General features: G+C 38.9%; 1 protein-coding gene across 4 annotated transcripts in view; it reads left to right on the forward strand.

Moving 5' to 3' along the window:
• The window catches only part of KIAA0586, a gene marked incomplete at both ends in the record, with an annotated part of 130,686 nt that extends 114,281 nt beyond the window's left edge, over positions 1-16,405 (forward strand). For 3 of the 4 annotated variants that reach the window (XM_080707299.1, XM_080707297.1, XM_080707298.1), the window contains 2 exons: positions 7,741-7,809; positions 16,254-16,405. In XM_080707299.1, the coding sequence (XP_080563425.1) occupies positions 7,741-7,809; positions 16,254-16,405 (221 nt within the window). The remainder of the gene's footprint in view (positions 1-7,740; positions 7,810-16,253) is intronic. The other variant, XM_080707296.1, reaches the window with a different exon arrangement.
• Positions 16,406-27,539: the final 11,134 nt, after the last annotated feature.

Here is a 27,539-nt window from a genome sequence, read left to right on the forward strand (position 1 = left end):
GCTGGGGCCAGCGAGGCCGGCATCAGAGCCTGCCGTGAAGTAAGGCCGATACTGGGGCCTCCTAGGCCAGGATAAGAGCCTGCTGAGGGGTTAGGCCGGTGCTGGAGCCAGTGAGGCCGGCATCGCAGCCTGCCGTGAGGCATGGCCAGTGCTGGGACCTCCGAGGCCAGTATCGGAGCCGGCTGAGGGGTTAGGCCGGTGCTGGGGCCAGCGAGGCCGGCACCGGAGCCTGCCTTGAGGCAAGGCCGGTACTGGGGCCTCCGAGCCCGGGATTGGAGCCTGCCGAGGGGTGAGGCCGATGCTGGGGCCAGCAAGGCCGGCATTGGAGCCTGCCGTGAGGCAAGGCCGGTGCTGAGGCCTCTGAGGCCGGTATTGGAGCCTGCCTTGAGGCAAGGCCGGTACTGGGGCCTCCAAGGTCAGGATAAGAGCCTGCCGAGGGGTTAGGCCGGTGCTGGGGCCAGTGAGGCCGGCATTGGAGCCTGCCATGAGGCAAGGCCGGTACTGGGACATCCGAGGCTGGCATAAGAGCCTGTCAAGGGGTTAGGCTGGTGCTGGGGCCAGCGAGGCCGGCATCGGAGCCTGCCATGAGGCAAGGCCGGTACTGGGGCTTCCGAGGCCAGGATAACAACCTGCCGAAGGGCTAGACCGGTGCTGGGGCCATCAAGGCCGGCATCGGATCCTGCCGTGAGGCAAGGCCAGCATCGGAGCCTGCCGTGAGACATGGCCAGTGCTGGGGCCTCCTAACCCGGGAACGGAACCTGCCGAGGGGTTAGGCCGGTGCTGGGGCCAACGAGGCTGGCATTGGAGCCTGCCGTGAGGCTAGGCCGGTGCTGGGGCCTCTGAGGCCGGGATTGGAATTTTGCCAAGGGGTTAGACCGGTGCAGGGGCCAATGGCCAGCATCGGAGCCTGGCGTGAGGCAAGTTCACTCCTGCGGCCTCCAAGGCCAGGACCAAAGCCAGCTTAGGGGTTAGACCGGTGCAGGGGCCAGCGAGACCAGAACTGGGGCCTCCCATGAGGCAAGGCCGCTGCTTGAGCCAGCGAGGTCTGGATCAGTCCACTGAGTAGCCAGGCCACTACTGGGACCATCAAGAGTGGGATCGGTACTCGCAACGCAGCATGCACAGAGAAATATCGCAGGAAATATAAATCAGATGCTTCTCTTAATCAGCAATAACTAGGAGGAAAAGGGCAACAGGAAGAGGTAGAGCTATAGAAAGGGCCCTATAGTGAAGCAACTAATGTGACCAATCAGAGGGTATGTAATACTGGAGGACGGAGCCTCTTTAAAACGCAGGAGGTACATAAACAAATGTATCAAAGTAAATCACCAAAGAAGCTTGCAATGGAGGGATGGGGGCTGGAGGAGGGCTAATTGGATGATGTGTGCTTGTATATCCTCTCAAGTCTTAGACTCCAATGTGATTGATATATGACTACAATGCACCAATTTAAAAAATAAATTAAAAAAAAGAAGTAATAAGCAAAGTTGAAAAAAAAAATGAGGGGGTGCTGGGGGTTTAGATTCTAAGTAGAATGCCCCTGGGTCCAACTCCTAGTACCAAAATAAATAAAATAAAAATATGTTACCTGGTCATGGTGGTGCACACTTGTAATCCCAGTACTTGGGAGGCTGAGACAGTAGGATCACAGGTTCATAGCCAGCCCCAACTACTTAGTGAGGCCTTCTGCAACTTAGTGAGACCCTGTTTCCAAATAAAGAACAAAAAATAGGGCTGGGGGTGTAGCTCTGAGGTAGAATACCCTGGGTTCCATCCCCAGTACTGCAAAAATAAATAAATAAATAAATAAGACGTGCATATATAGCAGAGTGCAAAGTTGAAATACTTGTGGCAGGAAATACAGATTGCTTGATGCAATCTATATTCCAAATTGTTATTCCACTTCTGTTTCTCTGATTTGCTTCAGAATTACCTTACATGGGATCTCACAGAACAGGAAAGGTGTTTTTTTGTTTTGTTTTGTTTTGTTGGTGGTACTGGGGTTTCTGAAAACCCTTCTACCTCTGGGCTACACTCCCAGATACCTATTTTTTATATTTTTATTTGGAAACAGGGTCTCTTAAGCCAGCAAGGCCGGCTTCAAACCTGCGTGATCCTCCTGTCTCCGCCTCCCAAGCGCGGGGATTACAAGCGTGCGCCACCACGCCTGGCCAGGAAAGGTGTTTTTAAGTGCTCAGCCTCAGTTTAGTAAATGGAATAATCTGGTCAGTGTAGCAAATGCAAATTGAGGAACCTGCTTTGTGTCTCATGTACTACATCAGTTTCCACAGCTAAAATGCCTTCTAAGAAACCTAGTCATGTTTATTATTATAAAAGTGCAAGACAAAACAGGGTCAGTTAATTATAAAGTATTTAAAAATATGTCCGTGACAGATGCTGTAAATTCGGCTCGTTCTTTTCACGTGTCCCTGATGAACTCCTTAGCCATCACCTAAGAATGGTGATTGCAAAATTAAGGCTTCCTTGAGTGTATTTTTTAATTTTTTAGAAAATTTTAAAATATTTTGATGTTGCTAGGAGTCAGACTCATGGCTGTGCACATGCAAAAAGCATGCACTTTACCACTGAGCTTCATCCTTAGCATTGTGCATATTTTCAAATTGGTAGTAAATGCAGAGGCCCAAGTTATGCTGGGAGTTTTAGTTGAAAAATGCAATTACTTGTGAAGTATTTTGAGCTAGTATACTGATTCTTCTGTTGAAATATTGAAATAGTATGTATATATGTATACACATGTGCTTGGTATGTTGAATACATACCTACAATAGTCTTTAAGTGAAATGTTACTGCCAAAAGTATCTTGAAAACTAATTATTAGTGTCTGTTATACTTGTTAGCTCAGAATACATACGGAACATGGGTACTTTTTTTCTTTAAAAATAATTGCAATAATAGTATATTACCTAATGAAGTCAGAAAAAAAATGTTTAGGTAGAAATGTAGTTCTATTGAAATCCTTCTGATTATTGCCTTTTGAGTCATTCTGCCTGCCTTAACAAAATCCAGGACATAGTAAAGTTCTGGTAATATTATGTTGGATATTTTCTAATGACTATGTCAGCATGATCAATCATTTTCTAAATTCACCAGTTTCCTGAAATGATTTAGCTTATGTTCATAGCACTTAACAGGAAATAGCACAAAATTAGTTTCTATCTCCCCATATATTTCTCTTGATGTCACAAAAGTATACATTATACACATGAAATATTTGTCTTTGGCAACACAAAAAAAAGCCTGTACACCCAACTACAATTAATGAGTACAAGAATTAGAAATCAAAACTCTGTTTAGTCTGAGTAAAAACAATTCTTTAAACCATGACCACATGGCTGTTTTTTGTTTGCATCAACTCTGGGTGACTGTTACTGTCTTCTGTGAATTCTTGGGCAGGGTCCGGACTTTGTTGAATGAGCCAATTGTTTTCCTTCGTGTTGCCCATCTAGTAAGTTCCCATCTGGTTTGTATCAGACTGTTTTCACAGCCAACAACTGCTGCCTTCTCTATATCCTGACACTTTGGGGCCCCGTGCTGTCAAAGCACTGCTGCGATGGCCTTGCTGGCAGGGCCTGTACAGCTGTGCTCACAGCTTGGAACTATTACCCAGAGTAAGGGTAACGTAGAACTTGGACTGGCCCTTATTCCCATCGGTGTCGTGTGTACAGTGAACAGAAACCACCTTCCTTCCCCCTCCCCCTTGACCTGAAACTTACTATTCAACAGAAAATCTTTAAAGCTCTTTTTTTAGGATATAGAATGGTGTTGTTCTTATTTTCTAGTGGCTTCCTGTACTTGAAAGCTCATTTTTCATTCTTTCACTCTTTTAAAAGTTACCAGGTCTGCCCTTGGGGAAGTGAACTGGTCACTATGTCAGATTTAATTTTTGTTTCCAAATTTCATTAGGAATGGGTATCTATGGCAAACTCGTTGTAAAGACTACACAGAGATAATACAGTGATAATCATAAGCTATAATTTGAGGGTTTTCATGTTTAGGAAGGATGTCCATCTCAGAAAATTGATTCTCTTTGTGTAGAGGGTAGGGTACTTAACTTCAAAATGTTTAATAAATATTAGAGAGTTATTTTGCCTGCAGCCTTGGTGGCTATCAAATATCATTTATAAAAGAATATTACACCAGGCGTGGTGGCTCACGCTTGTAATCCCCGCACTTGGGAAGTGGAGACAGGAGGATTGTGCAGGTTCGAAACCAGCTTCACTGGCTTAAGAGACCCTGTTTCCAAATAAAATATAAAAAATAGGTCTGGGAGTTTAGCCCAGAGGTAGAAGGGTTTCCAGGAACCCCAGCACCACCAATATATATATATATATATATATATATATATATATATATATATATTACAGCCTAGAGCAGTGGCACACGCCTGTAATCCCAGTACTCGGGAAGTTGAAACAGGAGGATTGCAGGTTCACAACCAGCTTCAGCAATTTTGACATGACCCTGTTTCAAAATAAAAAGGACTGGTGGTATAGCTTCGAAGTATAATGCCCCTGGGTTCAATCCTCAGTCACACACACACACAAAATAAATTTTGGGAGGGACCCTAATTCATCATTAGAAAACAGTTCAAATTACAAAGATATTTCCCTTCCTTCCTTCCTTCCTTCCTTCCTTTCTTCCTTCCTTCCTTCCTTCCTTCTTTGTGCTGGGGATTGAGCCCAGGGACATTCTACCTCCAAGCTATACTCTCAGCCCTATTTTATTTTTTATTTTGAAACAGGATCTCGCTCAGTTGCTGTAAGTATAGCTAAGTTGAGGCTGGCCTTGAGACTCAATCCTCCAGTTTTAGCTTCCCAAGGACTATTATTACAGACCTGTGCCACCACAACTGGTTATAAGTATATTATCATTTAATTGCTAAAACTAACCTATTGTGTTTTTCTAACTTTTTATAATAATCATACATAAAAGTATGCATAGCAAGTATCCAGATCAAAGAATTGTGGTGGGGCCCATTGGTCAAGCAGTGTCTAGCTCAGGAAGCAACATTACTATCGCCACATCCTTGCAAGGATGAAACCATTACGTTGACTTCTAAGAACATAGATTTAGTTTTCTTGTGTTTGTACTTCACATAAATGAAATCATGCCATACAAGTGGCTTCTTTCACAAGACAAGCCTATTGTAATCTTTAAGATTCTTTTTTTAAAGCCATAATGGCATGCTTTTATAAAGAATTGTCAGAGAGGAATTTGTTTTAGTAACTGTTTCACAGGCTGTTGAACCAACAGGAAATGTGTTATAGATAAAGTTGTCTACTAAAACATAGAGCCTCCGAGTTCTCAACCGGATTTCAGTGCTGGAATGTCCCTCTAGACATTCCTGCCCCTAAAAGGCAGGCTGCTCTGTGCTATAACACTGTACAGCAATACATCCAAGTACTTAAATGCTTTCTAATGTGTTTTAATAAGTAAATGTACATTATTCAAATAAATCATGGTCTGTATTCAGGATTAGGTGCACCATCTATTTTTCTGAATTAACAATAAACTTCTTGGCAGTTGGATATAAGCTTTTATTGCTGCCAAGTTTCTATTTCTGAAAATGCTATTATTTGAGAGAGTTGACGTACCTACTAGATGTGCAGCCAGTGAGTAACTTAATTAGGAAGAGTATTTGTTTAAAAAGTGCTAACTTCGTTTATACATATTTTTAAGTACTGTAGTAATATTTCTAGGTTTTTCCCCCTTTATTGAACTCAAAGTAACATTAAAAATGCAGATATTCCTCAGCTACTTAATGAGGCCCTTTACAACTCCGTGAGACCCTGTCTCAAAATAAAGAATAAAAATAGAGCTGGGGTGTAGCTTGGATGTAGAATGCCCCTGGGTTCCACTCCCAGTACTGAAAAATAAAAATGCAGATATTCTGAGTGTTACTAGTTTTAAATATTTCCTTGTTATATTTTATTTTAAAATCTGGACATCCATTTTAAAATTAATGTGTTGTGGGCTAGAATACTCATATTTTGAGGGACTTCACATTTATATCCCTAAAGTTCAGATTCTGGATTCCTATTCTTTCAAATACAATTTTTTTAAAGTTTATGCTCTAAGCCATGTATATGTGTGTATGTATGTGTTAGTTACTGGGTATGCATGCTAGGCAAACCTTCTACCACTGAGTTACATCCCCAGTCCACTGATTACTTTTAATTGGCATCCTAGAGCTTCAAGATTTTAAATAATTATTTAAAATGAAAAGGTAAAGTATTGAAAAAAGTATTGGGGAGCAAAATGGTATGTATATGTGGTACGGTCTCAGTGTCCCTAGAATGACTTCATTTAAAGGTTTTCCAGCAGTATCCTTGCTTTCCCAGCCTAAGATTTTGTTTCTAAATCTGAGATTACTAGCTTTTTATTTTGTGGTACATTTAAGATTAACAAGTCTGTTTTTTTTCTTCTGGTAAAGGTAAAAGAATTAATTATACTCACAAATAATATATTGATTCAATTTCTAAGTTTTCTACAATATAACTATAATTAATTGGACATGAATGTTTATCTGTAATGAGAATATATTGTCCAGTATAATGAAATATGTAATGCTTATTATTTTGTTAATATCTTCCTAAAATCCACTAAAAGTTTTTGTGAAATAAAAGTTTGAGATAGTTTTTTTCCTTAGAGAAAAATAAAATACTGATAGTACCATATTATAAATTTTCCTTATTACACTCTCCCAAGAATTTGTTTGAAACAATAGCTAATCATGCTTACTGACTGTATATTTCAGAGCACAGGTTAATAGCATGCTACAGCACAGACCCATGCTCATAATATTAAGGGTATTTTGTTAGCTTGAGAACAACAAATTCAGTATCCCTTATCCAAAATGCTTGGGACCAAAAGTGTTTTGGATTTTGGACTTTTTCAAGTGTTGGAATATTTGCATAAGCCTAATGAGATATTTGGGGATGGGACCCCATTCCAAATATGATATTTACTTTCCGTATATACCTATACTCTTCATATATACACCTATAAAACACATCTGAAGGTAATTTTATGTAATATTTTAGTGCACCCATGTGTTCACTGTGACTCATCACTTGAAGTCAGGTGTTGAATTTTTCACTTGTGGTCACATCAGCACTCAAAAAGTCTCAGATTTTAGAACATTTCAGATTTTAGATTTTTGGATTAGAAATACTCAATCTGTATATATTCTACAGGTTTTTCTCTTGAAGAAGTTTTTGTTCCAGCCTATTTTAATATTAGCATTTTGTTTTGGTTTAATAGTGCATTGTTCTTCCTTATTCCCTGAGTATATACCCCAGGCTGGCCTAGGGAGAAGGGAGATTCTAAACTTCTTTTGGTAATGATTAAATCCATAGGCAAGAGAATTTGTGGGAATTTCTAACCTTGGAAGGAATAGATCATGAATTTATTTAAAAATTTTTAATTTTGTTTTTTATTGCCAAGTTATTCAAGATCTTTGCTTCCTCATTCTCTTATCTTTTATGCTAAAAGATAACAATCCATTAGGTAAAGTAACTTTCTGTTGACAGTCATTAAAATTTAACTGTTTAACTTCTTTCTTTACATTAAGGTCAGTAGGTCAAGCTTCTGTTTACCTCATTTTATGAAAGTAACTATAGGGGGTGCATTTGGTTTGTGTTGTTTTTAGTGAATAGAAATGAGTCATGGTTATTTCTAGGCTTAACTAATTTTCTTTTGAAAAAATTTTTTTTCAAGTAGCTTCACCAGGTGATATGGATCGGACACAAATTGAGCCCAATCTGTACCTTGCATCTGTATTTACAGGTAAGATTTTTACTTTAAAAGTTCTTAAACTTGGAGCTGTTAAAATTTTTTCATTTTCTTATTTCTTTCTCCTAAGAATCAGTACAACAGAAATACTGTCAGTTTTTAAATACTAGATAATAGAAATACTAATGTCAATTTGCCCGAGATGCAGAAATCCCTCTGTGCACTAAACTCAACTCTCCAGAAGGCCTAAGTTTGGGGACAGGAAATAAATCTGTCTCTTCCTTTTTGAAAGTTTAGAAAATATTGAATTTAAAGGTTGCAGGTGTGGTGTTCAGAGAACTGAGGAGAGCACCCAAGATAATTCCATCTGGGGGAGGCTATTTGTTGGGACAGGATAGTGTTTAAACTTTGAAGTCAGTTTTAAACAAAGTGAAGCAGCTGGAACCTGGCATAAGAAGAAACAAATCTTTCACATTAACTATTGCTCTTTTAGAGGAAAAAGAATTAGAGTTGTTTTTACAGGTGCTGGTACATTTATTCTTCCTATAGGAACTATTTTATTTTTATCCCAAATTATAAATTTTAAAATAAGCATTTGTCAACTCATTGGAAAACAGAAGCAATAGAAACCTAAGAAATTATAATGGGCTTATATGTCTAAAATGCTTTGTGATAAAACTATTGTAGCATTTTTTAAGCACCTCTTTAAACTTGGAGAAAAGGAAGAAATGGTTAATAGTGACTAAATCTAGAAAGCAGAGGCAAATTAAATATTAGGAGGTACCTTCTTCACTAGGAAGGATTGTAGGATTTGTTTAGTCAAGCACTGAGGCTATGAGGTTGCAAAATCTGCAGGGCTAGGTTAAGTATGTGAGGAGAATTGAAGACAGCAGGATAGTGTAGCAGCTGCTTACACAAAGAATTAAGCATGAGTGGATAAGACCAAGGTGTACAGGAAAAATGCTTCAAGAACCCAGTAAAACACGGCTGAAATACTGTAATGTCTTCACAGACAGCTGGGAAGCAACTGCACTGCTGGAATTTAGAGCTGCTAACTTTAAAGACAAGATCTGGCCAATGTGAATCTAAGCAAGCTGTTAGCAAAAAGAACCACATGATCTTTACTTGGTTCAGCAATTATTTCAGGGTCCACTATGCACCCATCATCATGCTTTGTAGACTATAGAAGCAAATAAGAGTCTCTGGCCTAGTGGAGCACATATTTAACAGGAACAATAGACTCACAAGCTAGTGTATCTACTGTGCTAGTCACTAGGAAGACCAAATACTATTGGCCTCTTTCCATGCTCTTAAGGAATTTGTTGTCGGGGGGGAAATGAGCATATGAATAAATAATTACAGTGCAATTTGGTAAGTTCCACAATCAAGTTGCCTTTGGAGAAAAGGCATCCACAAATTAGCAGGATAGGAACACTAATATTCTACCAATACTGCTTGAAAGAACAATTCAAGAGAATGTGAGTTGGTGCACATGGAGTTGGTATGTATGTGACCACCTATCTCTTTCCCGAATTCTACCTATGTGAAAATAATTTGCATGTAGTTTCAGGGTGCTCACAGATCCCTAGTCACCTGTCTATGAACCCTGGGTTAAGATATTTCATATACTTGGATTAAAGATTATTACAATTGTTTCCTTTACAAGAAATCAGTCTCTATCTGCTTGTGGAAATATTCCAATCCAGGCAATAAAAAGTAATTCCATTATCTTGTAGAAGAACACCACAAATGTATATAGATGGCTTGTGCCATGCATAGTCAGTCAGGGTGACGAGTTTGAGATGCTGAACTCCACGATTTATTAAGGTACAGAGGAAACATTCTTTGTTTTTCTCCTGTCATCTTGTTTTAGGAGATAATCCTTTGTTTGAATCCATCTCAGTTTGCAAATAACAGAGATAATAATAATGGATTACTAAGATTGAACCTGTCTCAAAGTTGAGTCATAATCTAAAACCCACTGATGAAATAGTTTATCTGAATCTGAAAGCTTTTAGAAGCCTATGTTATGTGTATTTTTAAATATATGTAAAATATATAAGCAACATCTTAAATGTATTAAAATTTCCACCTCATTACATGTGCTAGGTAATTGCTTTTAGTTCTTTTTTATCTTCTTTAGTCTTAAAAATCCACCATCAAATAACAGAAAACATATAAACATTTATGAATTTGAATTGGGGGGGGCGGGTCTGAGGATAGAACCTAGGGGCATTTGACCTCCGAGCTATACCCGCTGCGCTATTTTTTTTTTAATTCTTTATTTTGAAGCGGTCTCACTAAGTTGCAGAGGGCCTCACTAAGTAGATGAGGCTGGCCTTGAATCATGATCCTCCGGTCTCAGTCTCTCAAATGCTGGGATTACAAGCGTGCCCCACCACACCTAGCTAATTTTAAATATTTTAAAGGTAAAAACCTGATGTTTTGAATGTCTTAAGTATATTATGTCTTAGGAAGCGTCAAACATATGGTCTAGCTATGGCATCCCCAGTTTAAATGCATGCCAGGTTAAATGAGATTCTGCAAACCCATGAAATCAAGGAATCATCTTTTTTTTTAAGACCTGAAAACAGCTGTTGAAACAATTACATCATAGAGTAAGGACTTGACTGTGGAAATTTTAAAAGTTAAACTTTAAAAGTATCAAACTACATTTAAGATAGGTAGAAGATTTATATTTGCTTTAATGGTGATTTATTAAGATGCTATGTCTTTTCTTTAAAAAAATTTAAACTCTGCGGGGACCATACTAGAAATGAATGTTATCCTTTTTGCTGTTAACAGTAACTGAAGTGATTTTTACTTTTTTTTTTTTAATGTTCTCAGTTGGAAAAATCTTCTTAAATGATCTTTTAAAGTTCCCAAAACTTAATTTGTAGAGGAAATGGGGATAGAGTCCAAGTGCATTCTACCTCCAAGCTATATCCCCAGCTCATTTTATTTTTATTTTTAATTTTTAAACAGGGTTTTCCTGGGTGATGAGAATCTCATTACTTGCTGAGGCAGTCCTTGAACCTGCAATCCTTTTGTCTCAACCTCCCAAGTACTGGGATTATAGGAATGCACTACCATGCCCAGCTAAAACTGTGATTTTTTTTTTTTTTTTTTGGTGGTACTGGAGGTGGAACCCAGGGGCTTTTCTACCACCATGCTATACTCCCAGATCTGTTTTATACTTTATTTGGAAACAGGGTCTCACTAAGTTGCTGAGAGCCTCACTAAGTAGCTGAGGCTGGCTTCCAACCTGTGCGATCTCCTGTCTCAGCCTCCCAAGCGTGGGGATTACAAGCGTGCGCCACCACACCCAGCCTTGATTTTTTTTTAAAAGTTGATTTAAATGAACACATTTTTTTAAAAAGTCTTCCCAAATTTTACATTAAGAAAACCTTTAGATAAAGTGATACATTTTACAGATATAATTTGTTCATTAAAACACAGATAACTAGAATTTCAAATGATAACATAACTATTTGGAGGCCTTTTAGAATACTCCCTCCTTATAACTTTTCAGTGAAAGATTCCTATCCCTTACCCAGCAGTATCGTTTGCTGCCCACCCTGTGGCTCACTACCTCTTAGATAGTTCCTTTCTAGTTCTATAAAAGTAAGAAATGGCCTGCTTTGAGTATTTTCTGTGTCAGCACTATGCGGCATTTAGATACACTACCTCATTTGTTCTTTACAAAACTTTCTGAGGCTATTTTATAGATGAGAAACCTGGGGTTCTGAGACCTTAGAGAACTTGCCCAAAGTCTCTTAAATTCTCTCTGTCTTTTGGCCTTTACTTGCTTTTCTTTATAGTATTTAACCACTTCCTGATGTTTTGTGTTCTTTTTCTTGTTTATCATTTGTCTCTTCACCCAAGTACCACGTAAGGTCATGAGATCAGAACCTCTGTTCTCTTCATCCTATAGATTCAGGAACAGTGCCTGGTACCTAGTAAGTTCCCTGCTGTGTTCTGTGGATATCTGGTTGATATTTGGATGGAGGGTGAGCCCAGCACAGTTCTGATCCAGAATCCATGATTTGATCCTCCCTGCCCTTTTCTCCTCCCCCCAGCAGCCTCACCCCCACAGTCTGTGCTGGATCCTTCCTAAGTGACTGGAAACTTGCCTAGCTCTGTCAATAATGGATTTGTACTAAAACTTTATCCTCCCTTTAGCTGCCCCACCACTACTTACAACAGCTTAAGAGGAATTTTCTTCAACCACATTTAAAAGTCATAATATTTATTGCAAATAATTAAGGCATATGGTATAGTGAAAAGACACTGAGTTATAGAATCAATTCTACCCATTGTGTATTAGAGAAACTGTACTAGGTTTTCTTTTTTGAAGATTATCTGTGTTTTTCTTCATTTTTCCGAATCTTTTTCTACTTTTCACTGATTCTTTTGTTTTCCTTTTAGTCACCTTCCTTTGCCCTTCTTCATATTTTTGTCACCATATCTGTTCTGAAGATCTGTTTTCCCTCCTTAGCAATTAGATGATTGGTAGTTCTGTGTCCCTAAAATGGCTTTATAAGCAGGGCGTGGTGGCACACGCTTGTAATCCCCGTGCTTGGGAGGCAGAGACAGAAGGATCGCGCAGGTTCGAAGCCAGCCGCGCGCGCTGGCTTAGGAGACCCTGTTTCGAAATAAAAAAAGTAAAAATAGGTCTGGGAGTGTAGCCCGGAGGTAGAAGGGCTTCCAGGAACCCCAGTACCACCAAAAATAAAAAAATAAAAAAATGGCTTTATAAAGGCTGGGGGTGTAGCTTAGTGGTTCAGTCCTTGCCTAGCATGCATAAGGGCCTGGGTTCAATCTCCAGTACTACCAAAAACAAGCAAGCAAACAAATGACTATAACAACAAAAAAACAGACAAATTTTAAAAAACCACTTTGTAAAACTTATAATTTTTTTAAATTGCTAAATCCAGTTTCCTGCTGGAAATGTCTATGCACACATCTTGGAAGTATCTCATATTCATCAAGCATGTAGCTGGTCCCAGCATCTTTCCCACTCAGTATATCACTATAGCCCTCAAATATGTCTGAGTTCTTATTACTGCCTACCCAATTAACCAAATCTGCCATTTTAGCACCAGCCTCAATGCTTAATAATTACTGAGTCTCCCTCTAAACTATCTTGACTCAAGCCGGGCATGATGGCGCATGCTTGTAATCCCCGCGCTTGGGAGGCTGAGACAGGAGGATCGCGCAGGTTCGAAGCCAGCCTCAGCTACTTAATGAGGCTCTCAGCAACTTAGTGAGACCCTGTTTCCCAATAAAATAGAAAATAGGTCTGGGAGTATAGCCCGGAGGTAGAAAGCCTCTGGGTTCCACCCCCAGCACCACCAAAAAAAAAAAATCTTGACTCTGTTTCCATTGCTAAGGAGTTTCAGTTCTTCTAGGGATTACTGCCATAGATCCCTCCCTGCTCCTTATTTTTTACATATCTGTTAGAATTATTTTTTCTAAAATATATTTTCTTAGATTATTCTTCTTTTCAAAATTTTTCTGACAGGACATTCCCTGGCCTTCTTTAGAGCCTGTCTCTCACCATTCCTTCAATCCAGTCCATATTTTAAAAGCAGAATACTCAAGAGTCCTTTTTCTTCGTTCAACTGCTACTTCCATCCACTTTAAACCAGTATCCCCGTACAAGCTTATATCCATTATGAGATTATGAGCATCTTGAAGATGGAGTCTGTATTTTTTATCTTTATGTCCTCTCAGTACTCTCTTAGTTCCAAACACACATTAGACCAATATGAATGTGTAATTAGTCAGCGTATGTCTTTAGGTCCACTTTATTATCTCTGTGCCTCAGTCACCTGTCTGTCTCCCAGAATTACTGTTACGATCAGATAAGATGATTGGGGAAGATATTTACAAAATTTTGAATTGCTATATAAATATAAGACAGTAACTGCAAGAAATACCATGTTTTCAATGAGTGAGTATAATATTTTCTTTGGAAATTACTTTAAGAACCAAAAACATTTAAAGAGTTACATCATTAAGCAATTTAATCAGCAATTTTATGCATATAGTAGAAAGCAGGGGTGCATATAAAGCAGTTTCATAAAATTAGAAAATAGAGAAGAGTATTTAACATCAGTGTAGTTTGGGGTAAATAAGTGATTCTACTCAAAGAATGGAATTTTTGCCCTGTGTAGTTGGCTCAACGTGTGATTCCAGTAATTGGGAGGCTGAGATAAGATTGCAGGTTGGAGGCCAACCTCAGCAACTTATTGAGACCCTGTTTAAAAAAAAAGGCTGGTATGTAGCTCAGAGATAGAATGTCCCTGGGGTCAATCCCCAGTACCAAATTTGCTATATTTGCTAACTTTTTGCTTTATTGATAATGTAAGCTCTGATATTGAATATTTTCAATGGTCGTTTTGTGTGCTCTGCATCATAATTTTATAAAATACAAAGCTGGGAGTGGTGGCGCACATTTGTAATCCCAGCATTTGGGAGGCTAAGATAGGAGCATCACATCACGGTTCTCAGACAGCTTCAGCTACTTAGGCCCTTTGCAACTCAGTTTGACCCTGTTTCAAAATAAAAATAATTAAAAAAAAATAGGGCTGGGGGTGTAGCTTGGAGGTAGAATGCCTGCCCCTGGGTTTCATCCCTAGTACTGCAAAAATAAATAAATAAATAAATAATCTTTGTTAGACTTTCTAATATGGAAGGAATTTGCTGTTTACAAGTATTCTGATCATCATGGACTGCAGTGATGAGCCATCATTGAAATCTCCAAAACTGTCTACTTTTACTGTGGCCCCTATAAAAAGTTAGTAGATAATTCCACTTTATTTCTGTGGAAATGACTTAATAAGCTGTGTGTGTGTGTGTGTGTGTGTGTGTGTGTGTGTGTGTGTGTGTGTGTCTGTGTGTTTTGGTGGTACTGGGGTTCTTGGAAACCCTTCTACCTCCGGGCTACACTCCCAGACCTATTTAATATTTTTATTTGGAAACAGGGTCTCGTAAGCCAGCATGGCTGGCTTCGAACCTGCGCGATCCTCCTGTCTCCGCCTCCCAAGCGCAGGGATTACAAGGGTGTGCCACCACACCTGGCTTGATGAACATTTTTTAGAAATGTTTTAGAAAACTTATGATGACTCTTAATCAGAATTATTTTTAAGATCCTTTAAGAAGTTGGGCAGAGTGGTGCATGCCTGTAATCCCAGCTACTTGAGAGGCTGAGGAAGGAGGATCTCAAGATCAAGGCCAGTCTGGGCAATTTAGGGAGACCTGTCTCAAAAAATAAAAAGGCTAGGGATACAAACTGCTGTGGAGCATGTACTAAGTGCTAAGCTCTGTTTTTGAGTTCTTTACCAATCCTATTTTTTCCTCCTATGCTATGCAAAGTAGGTACCATTATCCCATTTAACATATGAGGAAACAACTTTTTTTGTGTGCAAGTGGGGTGGCGGGGTTACTGGGGATTGAACCCAGGGGCATTCTACCTGTGAGCTACACCTTCAGCCCAATTTTATTTTTATTTGGAAATAGAGTCTTGCTAAGTTGCTGAAAGCCTCACTAAGTAGCTGAAGCTACTACCTTCAAACCTGTGTTCCTCCTGTCTCAGCCTCCAAAGGACTGGGATTACAGGCATGCGCCACTATGCCTGGTGAAACTGAACTTTTAAAATATATTTTTATTGGTGCATTACAATTATGCATGATGGCGAGATTCACAGTGATACTTTAGTCCGTGCACGCAGCACTTGGTGTATTTGCATCCACATCCCACCCTGCTCCCCCTCCTTCCTCCCCGTACAGGTAGTGAGATTACATGGACCTAGCATTATTTGAACTGGCCTCTTTCTCAAGCCTTATTTTCCCCCTGCCCACCTTCCTCAGTCCCCTTCCACTATTTTAGTGGTTTCTCTCTCTATTTGACTGAAGTTCCTTTTGTTGAAGAAACTGAACTTTTGAGTGGTGAAATAACTTGCCCAAAGTCACACAGCCAATAAGAGCATACGGCTGGATTTCACAGAGTAGGCTTTTATTTTTCTTTTTGTGGTATTAGTGAGTGGACCCAAAGGCATTCTACCTCTCTGAGCTACACCCGCCCCCCCCCATCCTATTTTACTTTTTATTCTGAGACAGGGTCTCACTAAGTTGCTGATACTGGTCTCAACCCTGTGATTCCCCGTCTCAGCCTCCCAAGTACTGAGATTACAGCCATATGCCGCCATGCCTGACTGAGAGTAGGCTCACACCTGATCTCATGTAGCATTTATCACCTGCACCACAACTCTTAGCACTTGAGCACTTTTAAAATGTCTGCAACTGACTAGGAGTGAAGTGGGAAAGGGGAGAAGTGTGTTTTATCTCAAGACAAATTCTGAGCACTTTAAGAGACAGTCCCTTGCCTGCAATCCTTGCTTTGCCTCCCCCCTCCCCATATTATTGAGATAAGAGAAATCCCATTAAACTGTCAGAATACGCTGGTTTAGCTGAATAAATTTCTACTTTGTGCAGGTGGTGAGGCAGTACCTCTCTTCAGTTCTCAAGCATCACCTGCCAAGATGTCCGTGACACTGCCCTCAGTGAAGCTGGAGGATTGCTCTCAGTCCCTGAGCATCAGCTCAGTGCAGGGAGACACGGAGTCCTCGGGGACAGATACCTTCTGAGTGGCGAGCAAGAGCCTGCACAGAGTTGTGAAGGTGTTTCACTTTGACCTAAAACCACCCCTCAGACCATTTTGATCTGTCAGTTTATTCTGAAAAACCATTTCTAATTTTTTATTAAAATAAAAAGCACAATTCAGGTATTTAAGTAAAGTTTTTGAATAAAATAAGTATCAATCATCATGAGCCTGGCTGTGAATTATTTTTTAGAAGCCTGAGGTAACATGGAATAGGGCAAGGCATGACTTTGACATCTAAGAATTTATTTTACAGGCTTACTTATCTGCCTATACCTATGAAATTAGATAGCCCAAGATTAATCATTCCAACATTTTTATAACAGCACATTAGAAGTAATCTAATAAGGGACTGGTTAAAAATAATGATAGAGTTGTACAGGAAATGCTGTTATAAAAAAAGAATTTTAAAACATGTATGCATTTATGTAGAATTATCTTTAAGATATACTTTTTTTTTCAGTACTAGGGATTGAACTCAGGGGTATTCTACCTGTGAGCTACAACCCCAGCCCATTTTTTATCTTTTTTTTTTTTTTTTTTTTTGCGGTACCAGGGATGGAACCCAGGGGCATTCTACCTTCAAGCTACACCCCAGACCTACTTTTTTTTAATTCTTTATTTTGAAACAGGGTCTCACTGAGTTGCAAAGTGCCTCACTAAGTAGTAGCTGAGGCTGTCCAAGACCGGGATCCTCCTGTCTCAGCCTCCCAAATGCACGCCCAGCTATTATTCTTTGTTTTGAAACAGGGTCTCACTAAGTTGTGGAGGGCTTCACTAAGTAGCTGAGGCTAGATGCAAACCCATGATCCTCCTGTCTCAGCCTCCCATGTATTGGGATCACAATCATGTGTTACCATGCCTGGCTTAAGATACACCGTTAATGTGGAGAAAATAATGTGTAAAGTAATGCTTTAGCTATGCTACTATTGTTTAAAATGTGGTGGGGAGAACTTCAAATATATCTACATACACATATACTTACATATATTTGCTTACATATATTATACTTACATATATATGCATTAAATTACTTTGGGAAGATAAACAAGAAACCACCAACTTTGTCTTCTGGGAGGAGAACTGATGGTCAAATGATAGGAATCTAGGATGACTAGTTACTCTTTTATTGAACTTTATTCATGACAGGAAAAAAGGATGAATAGGTTAATTCTATGCCTTATATATACACTTTATAAGTCTTTCTACTTTATAAGCCTGTGAAACATATGACTCTATTACCTTTCGAAACAAATATATAAAATTAGAAGAAAGTTCAAGGCATGGCTTTGTAATGAGACACATGTAATTTCTAATTCCAGTTTCTGTTTTAATTTTTTTTTTTTTACTGGTGCATTGTAGTCCTACATCTTAATAGACTACAAGAAGGTAGAGGCATACATGCACAATCACTCATTTAGCCCTTCCCTAGTTCCCACCCCACTCCCTCCCCCCTCACTCCTCATGTTTGGCCTAGTGATTGACTTTGACATGTTTATGAATGTATATCATGTACGTTAGGGAATTTACCTCTTCCCCCTTTTATCACCCCCAGTTAGGCCTCCTTATTTGCTCATCTATGTTTTCTCCTCTAATTCCACTTTGGATACCTACTTGTTCTGTGATGGACAGATAAGCCCCTCTGTGTCAGCTGTCTTCAGTTAATATATTTAATGATTGTTTTTGCAAAATAATGGAGATTAGTGATAATGTATTTATGGAGGGCATGAGTGGGGTAGAGAGAGGTCAAAAGGTGGGGGTTCATCCAGCCCAGTGCTGGCACCAGGTAAGTGCTTAATAAATGTTGTCATTATTATCTTGAGGGATCCAAACTACAGAGTGAGCACATAAGAAGGACAGCCTAGCATTAGCAAAAAATTTATCTCCCTGAGATATTGTTGTGTCACCAGTGAAGTTGAAACATGCAGTAATTACAATCATCCTTGACTTTTATCAGCATTTCTCTAGGTTACTTAAGGGTCTCAGCCCTGGCTGCACCTTGGAACCTCTGGGAGCTTTAAAAATTCTAATGCCTGGGCTACATACCAGGGATTCTGATTTAATTGACCTTAGGTGGGGTCCAGGCAGTGGTATTAAAAATGAAAAAAGATATTTTCAGGCCGTTTCAGTGCATCCTACATTCAAGGTTGAGAATTACTAAAGAACAATGTAAAATTCTGAAAGCCTCTGGTATGGCCCCAGGCCTGGATTTCTTCTCACTGGAGATGGAAACCTGTGGAAACTCAACAATGTGTCAGCCAGCCACACGTGTTTCCTCTTGTGTCAAGCTCTTCCAGCTTCTCTTTAAGTATAGATCCAAATCTTAGACTGCTGAGCTTTTGAGAATTATTAGCTTGTGTCTCTATTTTTCTTTGCTATAATACTTAAAAATGGTTTCTTTTAAATAAGTAGAAGAGAGCCAGGCATGGTGGTGCACGCTTGTAAACCCAGCACTTGAGAGGCTGAGAAGCCAGCCTCAGCTACTTAGTGAGGCTCTCAGCAACTTAGTGAGGCCCTGTTTCCAAATAAAATATAAAAATAGCCCGGAGGTAGAAAAGCTCTTAGGTTCTACCCCCAGTACCACAAGAAAAAAAAAAAATAGAAGAAAAATGTGGTTCTTGATTTGTTTTCAGTATTTATTTGTCAATGTCTATATAGGGTAAAAGCTGGGGAAACCTGCCTAAATGCGACTTCATTTTTAATATTACCTAACTTGCTTTCTTCCCTTTCTGGTTTTTGGAGCTATTTCTGCTTAGGAAGGATTTTAGCAAAATCTTATTTAGCCCAAAGCATTTTTTTATTTAAAGGTGTTGAAATACCCCCTCCCCATAGGAAGCCTCCTTTTTCTAACTCTAAAAGTGTAATCTTGCTGGGCGTGGTGGCGCACGCTTGTAATCCCAGCATTCGGGAGGCTGAAACTGGAGGATCATGGTTTGCAGACAGCCTCAGCTACTTAGGCTCTCCACAACTTAGTGAGACCCTGTTTCAAAAATAAAGAATAAAAAAATAGGGCTGGGGGTGTAGCTCGGAGGTAGAATGCCATGTGTTCTATCCCTAGTACTGCCCCCCAAAAAAGTGTAATCTTTGATATAGTTTACTTTTGTGCACTTGAAAATTTCTTTAAAAAAGAAATTAGTTCCTGCTCATCAATATTTTGTTTTTATAGATTTATTCTTACTAAAAGTTACTCTTATACATAGTCCTCTGAGGCCAGCTACCTCAAATCATGGGAGGGTCACTCAGAAGTGAAATTCCCTTGGGTTCAATCCCTAGTACCAAAATTTTTTTTAAAAAGAGTTCAATTCTATCAAGATCAAGGCTAATATGCTGGATTAACATACCTTAATACTAGGATAACATGTATTTAAAATGTTCCTTTGTTTAATCCCTAAGATGAATTTATATTTTAAAAGAATCTTGAATAAATTTTTTATTCTCAGAAAATGATTGTTTCAGTAGATTTCTTATTACTTGCATATTTCCGGCATTTAGTTATTCTTTTTAAATGAATAGCCTGTGTATAATCTCTTTTGTTGTTTTTCTATTGAAAATTCAAAAAAAAATTTCTAAAAATATAAGCACATCTGATTTCATGAAGGACTACCACCAATTCAAAAACATACAGTTGAAAAATTTTATCTTTTAAAAGATACCATGATGCAAGGGCATTTCATCATAGATGGGTCACATGAACAATAATGATGAGTAGAATTCTTAATATTTCTGTGCTTTTAGAAGGAATTCACTGAAGTATTATTATCTACTGTTTATCCATATGTGCACCTGTTTAAGAAATATTAAGTGTGAGGATGTTGGGCATATAGCATGTGGGTCCTCAGGGGCCAAGCTGGGCAGCTGTGTCAGGATTTGTCTTGCCCTGTTTGGGGTCATCTGCCTCTTCTGAAGGGTGAGTTAACCACAAATAATTATGTCTCTTCCTGATACAGAATCATCATTTGATCATCAAGCATCAATTGCACAGTAGTTTTAAAGATCCTAATTAAATTGCATTAGCAAAAAGCAAACAAAATTATAATAAGAAATCCCATCATTACAGTTAAAATTTTATGAAACCAGTTTTTTATGTGACCTACCCAGGAGATTAATAGATTCCAAACTTCAGACTGTCAGACCTTTGAGAGTTATTAGCTTATGTCTGTATTTTTTAAAGATACTTTTTTTTTCTTGTCCTGAAGTGTTTACCTAGTAACAATAGAAGATATTAGCCAGAGTACAGATGCTCCCTCTTGAGGCCAGTAAATACTGTGAAGTTACGCGATGGTCCATTAGTTACCAAGGCAGCAATCGAATCAAAGCTGTTTTCTGGGTCTTTATATTGCGAATGGTTACATTTGATTTCAACCATGTGAGGGATAATTTATATATCTTTCAAATTCAGGGGTTTCCTAAGCAAGGTTAAAAAACTCCTCAAGCATATCATAGATTCCACTAACTTCTCCGAGAGGTTGCCCTTAAGAGAGATCTGAAGAGATGCAGATGGTGAGACTAAACAATTTAAATTCTTCAGAGTTGCTAAGAAGGAGTCCCAAGAATAGTTTTGGTGTATATAGAAGTCACAGATAAAAAACAGGCCTGGTGCTGCTCAATTGATGTAGTCTGAAAAGACTTGAAAGCGTATGTCTTTTCTTCTGAATTATTATGACAAACAGTGATAACTATTTCACTCTACATTTTGTGCCCTGCTTTTCCTGAAAGCAAACATTCTTCTTGTCACAAGGTATAACATTATAAATAATTGTGTAAATTGTAATCTAAGAGATATTTCTATCACCAGGATAGTTGTATGGGAGTTCTTGGTAAGACTGACATATGTGCTTATTTTCTTTGTACATATTCCCTAACAGTTGGATGGGTTATGACAGTGCCATAAATACTCAAGATAGTTTTTAAATGTGGTTGGATTGACGTTTCTTTCTGGGTATAATATTGACTGTGTATAATTCTTTTTAATATTTATTTATTTATTTATTTGTGGTACCAGGGTTCCTGAAAACCTTTCTACCTCTGGGTTACACTCCCAGACCTATTTTATATATATATATATTTTTTTAAATTTGGAAACAGGGTCTCTTAAGCCAGCAAGGCTGGCTTCGAACCAGGGCCATCTTTCTGTCTCCGCCTCCCAAGTGCAGGGATTACAAGCGTGCGCCACCACGCCCGACTGACTGTGTATAATACTGTATAACAACCAGACTGAGCCTAGAAACACTTAATGGAGTTGTTTGCAAGCATTAAGCAGAGGTATTCCTGTTATTTCTTTATTTACTTATTTATTTATTTTGGCCCAGTACACGAGATCAACTCAAGATTCCTGAATTCTAGGTAAGCACTCTGTCACTGAGCTACACCTCCAGCCCCAGCCTGACTCCCATGATTTGAGTGATGCTTGGAGTTGGATATGGATATCAGGTTATTTTAGTCAACTTTTGCATCACTGGGGCCAAAAAACCAGCAAGAATGACTCGGAGGAGGAAAGGCTTATTTGGACTCTGGGTTTCAGAGGTTTGATCCTTAGTTGGCTGGCTCTAAGGCAGAACATCATGGCATTAGGGCACAGCAGAGGAAAGGGCAGCTGGAAGCAGGGAGAAAGACAGGAAGCACCAGGGAAGGAGTCCTCCCAAGCCCATGGTTAATGGACAGTTTTGAACTCATGAACCATGTGAAAACATCATAGACCCAGGGACTGTAGTTTGCCAAACTTTGCTTGGAACAGTTTTAGTTTTTTTTTTCTTTTTTTTTTTCTTTTGGTGGTACTGGGGGTGGAAACTGGAGGCTTTCTACCTCTGGGCTATACTCCCAGACATATTTTGTATTTATTTGGAAACAGGGTCTCACTGAGTTGCTGAGAGCCTCACTAAGTGCAGTCCTGTCTCAGCCTCCCAAGTGCAGGGATTACAAGCATGCGCCACCACGCCTGGCTTCAGTTTTAGTTTCTGTATTCTCATTTATTCTTTTCTACCTTTCCTGAATGGAAAGTAAAGTTCTTATGTTAGGAGAGAAATCCTGTGGAGTTCTTGTATTTTATAAAATTTTACCTTTTCAGCTCTCTTGGATTATGTTAGTTATAGGTGAGATATTATTCTACCACTTGGTGATCAAATTTTGAATTTTTCTCATCAACTTAGTCTGACTTTTTTCATGATGCAAAAAATCATGAATCCATAGAGCCAGCATCCATTGGATCCACTGTACATCTGAGCAGCTGTCAGGAGATTGCCTAGACCCATGTTTATGAAGAAAATCCCTTGTAATTGCCAGTATTGTTCTTCAGAAGTTTTTGGATTGATTGTTGTGAGTCAATTATAGCCTGTCCAAATTGACCAATTTTCCTTCCAAGTTTGATGGGGATGGATGCCAATTTTGTGGACCTATTTATAGCTGATAAAATAAAAATCTACTTGTTTAGCATGTAATTTAGCAAGGGCATTGTCAGTGGTTTCCAGGGCAATATTTTGTCTACAATTTTCTACCATAACTTGTAGATATTTTCCAATATTAAATAGATCTAATAACTGATGTTTTATCATTTTTTATCAAGATAACTATTCCCATAACATCCTTTCCCCAACAAAGTTATGACAATTCTAAATGCATATCTACTGTCTATTTAATGTTTACCATTTCTTTTTTGTGAGATGAAATCAGAACATAGGTCATTACTTGGGCAGACTGAACAGTAGGCAGTGAAGCAGCTTTGAAAGTTGGGTGTTCAGTGGTGAGACCATATGCTACACAGGAAATGCCCTTGTTCTTAAGATAAGAGCTATCTGTAAATAGTACCAAGTCAGGATTGACTAAGATTGTATTGGGACATTCTTGTGTATTTAGATTTACTCTTTACCAGAGTGTATAATTTATGCAGTAAAATACTAATCACCTGGAGAGATTAGTGAATTTTCACTTATGAGTATACTTATGCATGAAACTACCTCCCAGAAAGAACATTTCCCACCACCCCAGACAGTTATTTTGCTCCCCTTTTCTAATCAATACATACCCATCTTTGCTAGATATAATCACCATTTTGATTCTATCACCATCAATTAGTCTTGTTTAATCTTGAATTTCACTCAAGCAGAATCATATATACTCTTTCTGGTTTGTTTTATATGCCTATAAGATTCATACATGTTTTCTACCTATATCAGTAGTTTGCTATTTTTTTTTGCATGTGGTAGTCCATTATATAAATATACCATAATTCACTTATTCATTCTACTGTTGATGGGCATTTGAGTAGTTACCTCTCATTATTAATAGAACTGCTATTTATTTTGGTGGACAGACATACTAATTTAGGTACATTTCTGGGTGGTAATGTAGGCATATATTTAGCTTTCTAGAACCCGGGCATTCTTAATTCCCAAGGAACCACTAAATTGTCATCAAATTGCTTTCCCTAATATGTGAGAGCTAAGGAGAAATGGGTCATAGGAGGAACTCTAGATGAAAAAGGAAATCCTATAGAGGAGCAAACAAGACAACCTAAAGGAGGAGAAAGGGGGGGGGGGATCTCTAAAACATACAATGTATTTAAACATATGGAAGTCAACCACTAAGCCAAGCAAGGGAAGGAGGGATGGGGAGGGAATGGGGTGGGAATTGGGTAGAGGTTAAATCAGTGATGTGTACATGTATGTACACACAAGTTTGGTGGGTTTTTTTGTTTTGTTTTTTGTTTTTTGGTGGTACTGGGGTTCCTGGAAGCCCTTCTACCTCCGGGATATACTCCCAGACCTATTTTATACTTTTTATTTGGAAACAGGATCTCTGAAGCCAGCGCGGCAGACTTTGAACCTGCGGGATCCTCCTGTCTCGGCCTCCCACGCGCGGGGATTACAAGCGTGCGCCACCACGTCTAGTGTTACACACAAGTTTTTACCCCAATATGATGTATGAATATAATGCACCAATAAAAAATTTTTTTTAAATTGTCATCAATTTATTTTAACATAGAAGAGGAAGTTAATGATGGGACTAAAATCTGACTGATGTTAAACTGTAAAGTGCACAGTAGAAGAACTTCATAATCAGTAAGGCAGGTGACAGAGAAATGCTGAGTGTTGCCTAGAAGTATCCGAGATTGCACAGTTTGTGGAATGCAAAGTTACTGCAGAGGTAAGTACTAGTCATCCTAGTGCAGAAAAGTGGACCATTACACGGTCGCTGCCCCCAGAAGCAAGCAGAGAAAGTATGCTCTAGCCACCAGACAAGGAAACTTGTTCAGATAAGCTTCTGGCATGAACTTCTCTGCCAAATTAACTGTCCTCTTATGCAGCCTTGTCTTTCCTAAACAATTGGAGAGACAGGTTGGCACAGGAAAAGGTAGGCAAAACGTAGGGCTGCTAGAGAAAACGTTTTCTGCCTTTGCATCCCATGTGAGAGATTCTGGAATCATTTTTTTAAAATATGCTTTTACTGGGACATTGTAATCTCACATCATAATTAGCTCAGAGTGATAAGGGACCGCATGCACCTAGTAATGGTGAGAGTCCCTCTGATTCCTTCTCCACTCCCTCTGCTTCCCTACACATGATACTGAAATTGGCATTGGTAATTATGTACATAATGCCAGTGGAAGTATTTTTTTTACTGATTCTCCCCCAACCACCATCTTCACTCCACTAGGGTTTCTTCTGTAAGAGTTCCTATTCCAGCATTTATTGTTGTTTGACTTGTTGATGATTGCCATTCTAACTGAGGCTAAATGAAATCAATGTAGCTTTGATTTGCATCTCCCTGATTGATAATGATATCGAACATTTTTCATATATTTATTGGTCATTTATATTTCTTCTTTTATGAAGTGTCTGTTTAGCTCAATTGCCCATTTCTTGATTGGGTTATTTGTGGGGGTTTTTTGTGTTAAAGCTTTTAAGTTCTTTTTTGTATTCCACATATTGTCCTCTATTTTAAGAGTAGGCAAAGATCTTTCCCCATTCTGTAGACTCTCTCGTTAGACTCTTGACAGATTCCTTTGCTGAAAAAAAGCTTTTTAATTTAATGCCATCCCATTTATTAATTCTTGTTTTAACTTCCTGAGCTTTCAGGTTTTTGTTGAGGAAGTTTATACCCGTGCCTGTATGTTAGAGTGCTGATCCATTGCCCGCTAGTGATTTTAAAGTCTCTAGCCTAAATTCCAGGTCTTTGGGTTTAACTCCATTATTTACATATGGATAACCAGTTTCCCAACATTATTTGTTGAAAAGGCTATCATTTTTCAGCATATGGCTTTAGCACCTTTATCAAAAATCAGTTGGCTATAAGTGTGTGGATTTGTTTATGGATCTTTTATTCTGTTCCATGGGCCTATGTGTCTGTTTTTGAGCCAATATCATGCTGTTTTAAATAATATAGCTCTGTAGTTTAATTTGAGGCTAGATATTGTGATGCCTCCTACATGATTCTTATTGCTGAATTCAATCATTTTGCTATTCTGGGTCTTTTATTCTTTTCCATAAAAATTTTAGGACTGATTTTTCTAGCTCTGTGAAAAATAGCATTGATACTTTAAGAGGGACTACATTGATTCTATAGATTACTTTTGATAGGATAGCCATTTTGCTAATATTTACTCTGCCTATCCAAGAGTATGGGAGATCTTTCCATCTTCTTTTTTTTTTTTTTCGGGGGGGGGTACTGAGGATTGAACCCAGGGGTATTCTACTTCTGATCTACACCCCCTAGCCCTACTTTTCTTTTTCTTTCCTTCTTTCTTTCTTTCTTTCTTTCTTTCTTTCTTTCTTTCTTTCTTTCTCTTTCTTTCTTTCTTTCTTTCTTTCCTTTCTTCTTTTCTTACTCTTTCTTTCCTTTCTTTCTTTCTTTCCTTCTTTCTCCCTTCCTTCCTTCCTTCCTGTACTTCTGTACTAGCAATTGAACCCAGGGGCATTCTACCTCTGAGCTACACACCCAGCCTTATGTTATTTTCTTTTTCCTTTCCTTTCCTTTCCTTTCCTTTTCTTTTTCCTTCCCCCCCTCCCTCTCTCCCTCCCTCCTTTCTTTCTTTTTTTCTTTCTGTCTGTACTGCGTATGGAACCCAGGGGCATTCTACCTTTGAGCTGCACACCCAGCCTTATGTTATTTTCTTTTTCCTTTCCTTTCCTTTCCTTTCCTTTTCTTTTTCCTTCCCCCCCTCCCTCTCTCCCTCCCTCCTTTCTTTCTTTTTTTCTTTCTGTCTGTACTGCGTATGGAACCCAGGGGCAGTCTACCTTCAAGCTACACCCACAGACCTATTTTTTATTCTTTATTTTGAAACAAGATCTCTCTGAGTTGTAAAGGGGCTCAGTAGGTAGCTGAGGCAGTCTGAGAACCGCATTCCTCCTGTCCTAAACTCCTAAATGCTGGGATTACAATCATGTGCTGCCACGCCTGGCTTGAGATCTTTCCATCTTCTAAGATTTTCATCAATTTCTTTCTTTAGGGTTTTGTAATTTTCATTGCAGAGCTCTTTTCCTTCCTGGTTAGATTTATTCCTAAGTATTATTGTTTTTGAAGTTATTGTTAATGGAATTGTTTTTGTGATATCTCCTCTCTCTCTCTCTCTCTCTCTCTCTCTCTCTCTCTCTCTCTCTCTCTCTCTCTCCATACTGGGGATGAAACCCAGTTCTACCTCCGAGCTATACCCTTAGTCCTATTTCTAATATATATATATATATATATATATATATATATATATATATATAATATTTTTTTTTTTTTTTTTTTTTTTGGTGGTACTGGGGTTCCTGGAAGCCCTTCTATCTCCGGGCTACACTCCCAGACCTATTTTATTTTTGGAAACAGGGTCTCTTAAGCCAGTGCAGCTGATTTCGAAACTTCGCAATCCTCATGTCTCTGCCTCCCAAGCGCGGGGATTACAAGCATGCGCCACCACGCCTGGCTAGTCTTTATATTTTTTGAAATAGGGTCTCACTGAGTTGCAAAGGGCCTCACTAAGTAGATGAGGCTGTCCGTGAACTGTGATCCTCCAGTCTCTGCCTCCTGAATGCTGGAATTACAAGCGTGCGCCACCACACCTGGCTCTGGATTTCTTTTTCAGTGGATTTATGGTTGGCATATGAAAAAGCTATTTTTATAGATTAATTTTGTATCCCACTACT

Source organism: Muscardinus avellanarius (genome assembly GCF_963383645.1).
Source record: "Muscardinus avellanarius genome assembly, chromosome: 12".
In the NCBI taxonomy this organism is placed as follows: Eukaryota; Metazoa; Chordata; class Mammalia; order Rodentia; family Gliridae; genus Muscardinus; species Muscardinus avellanarius.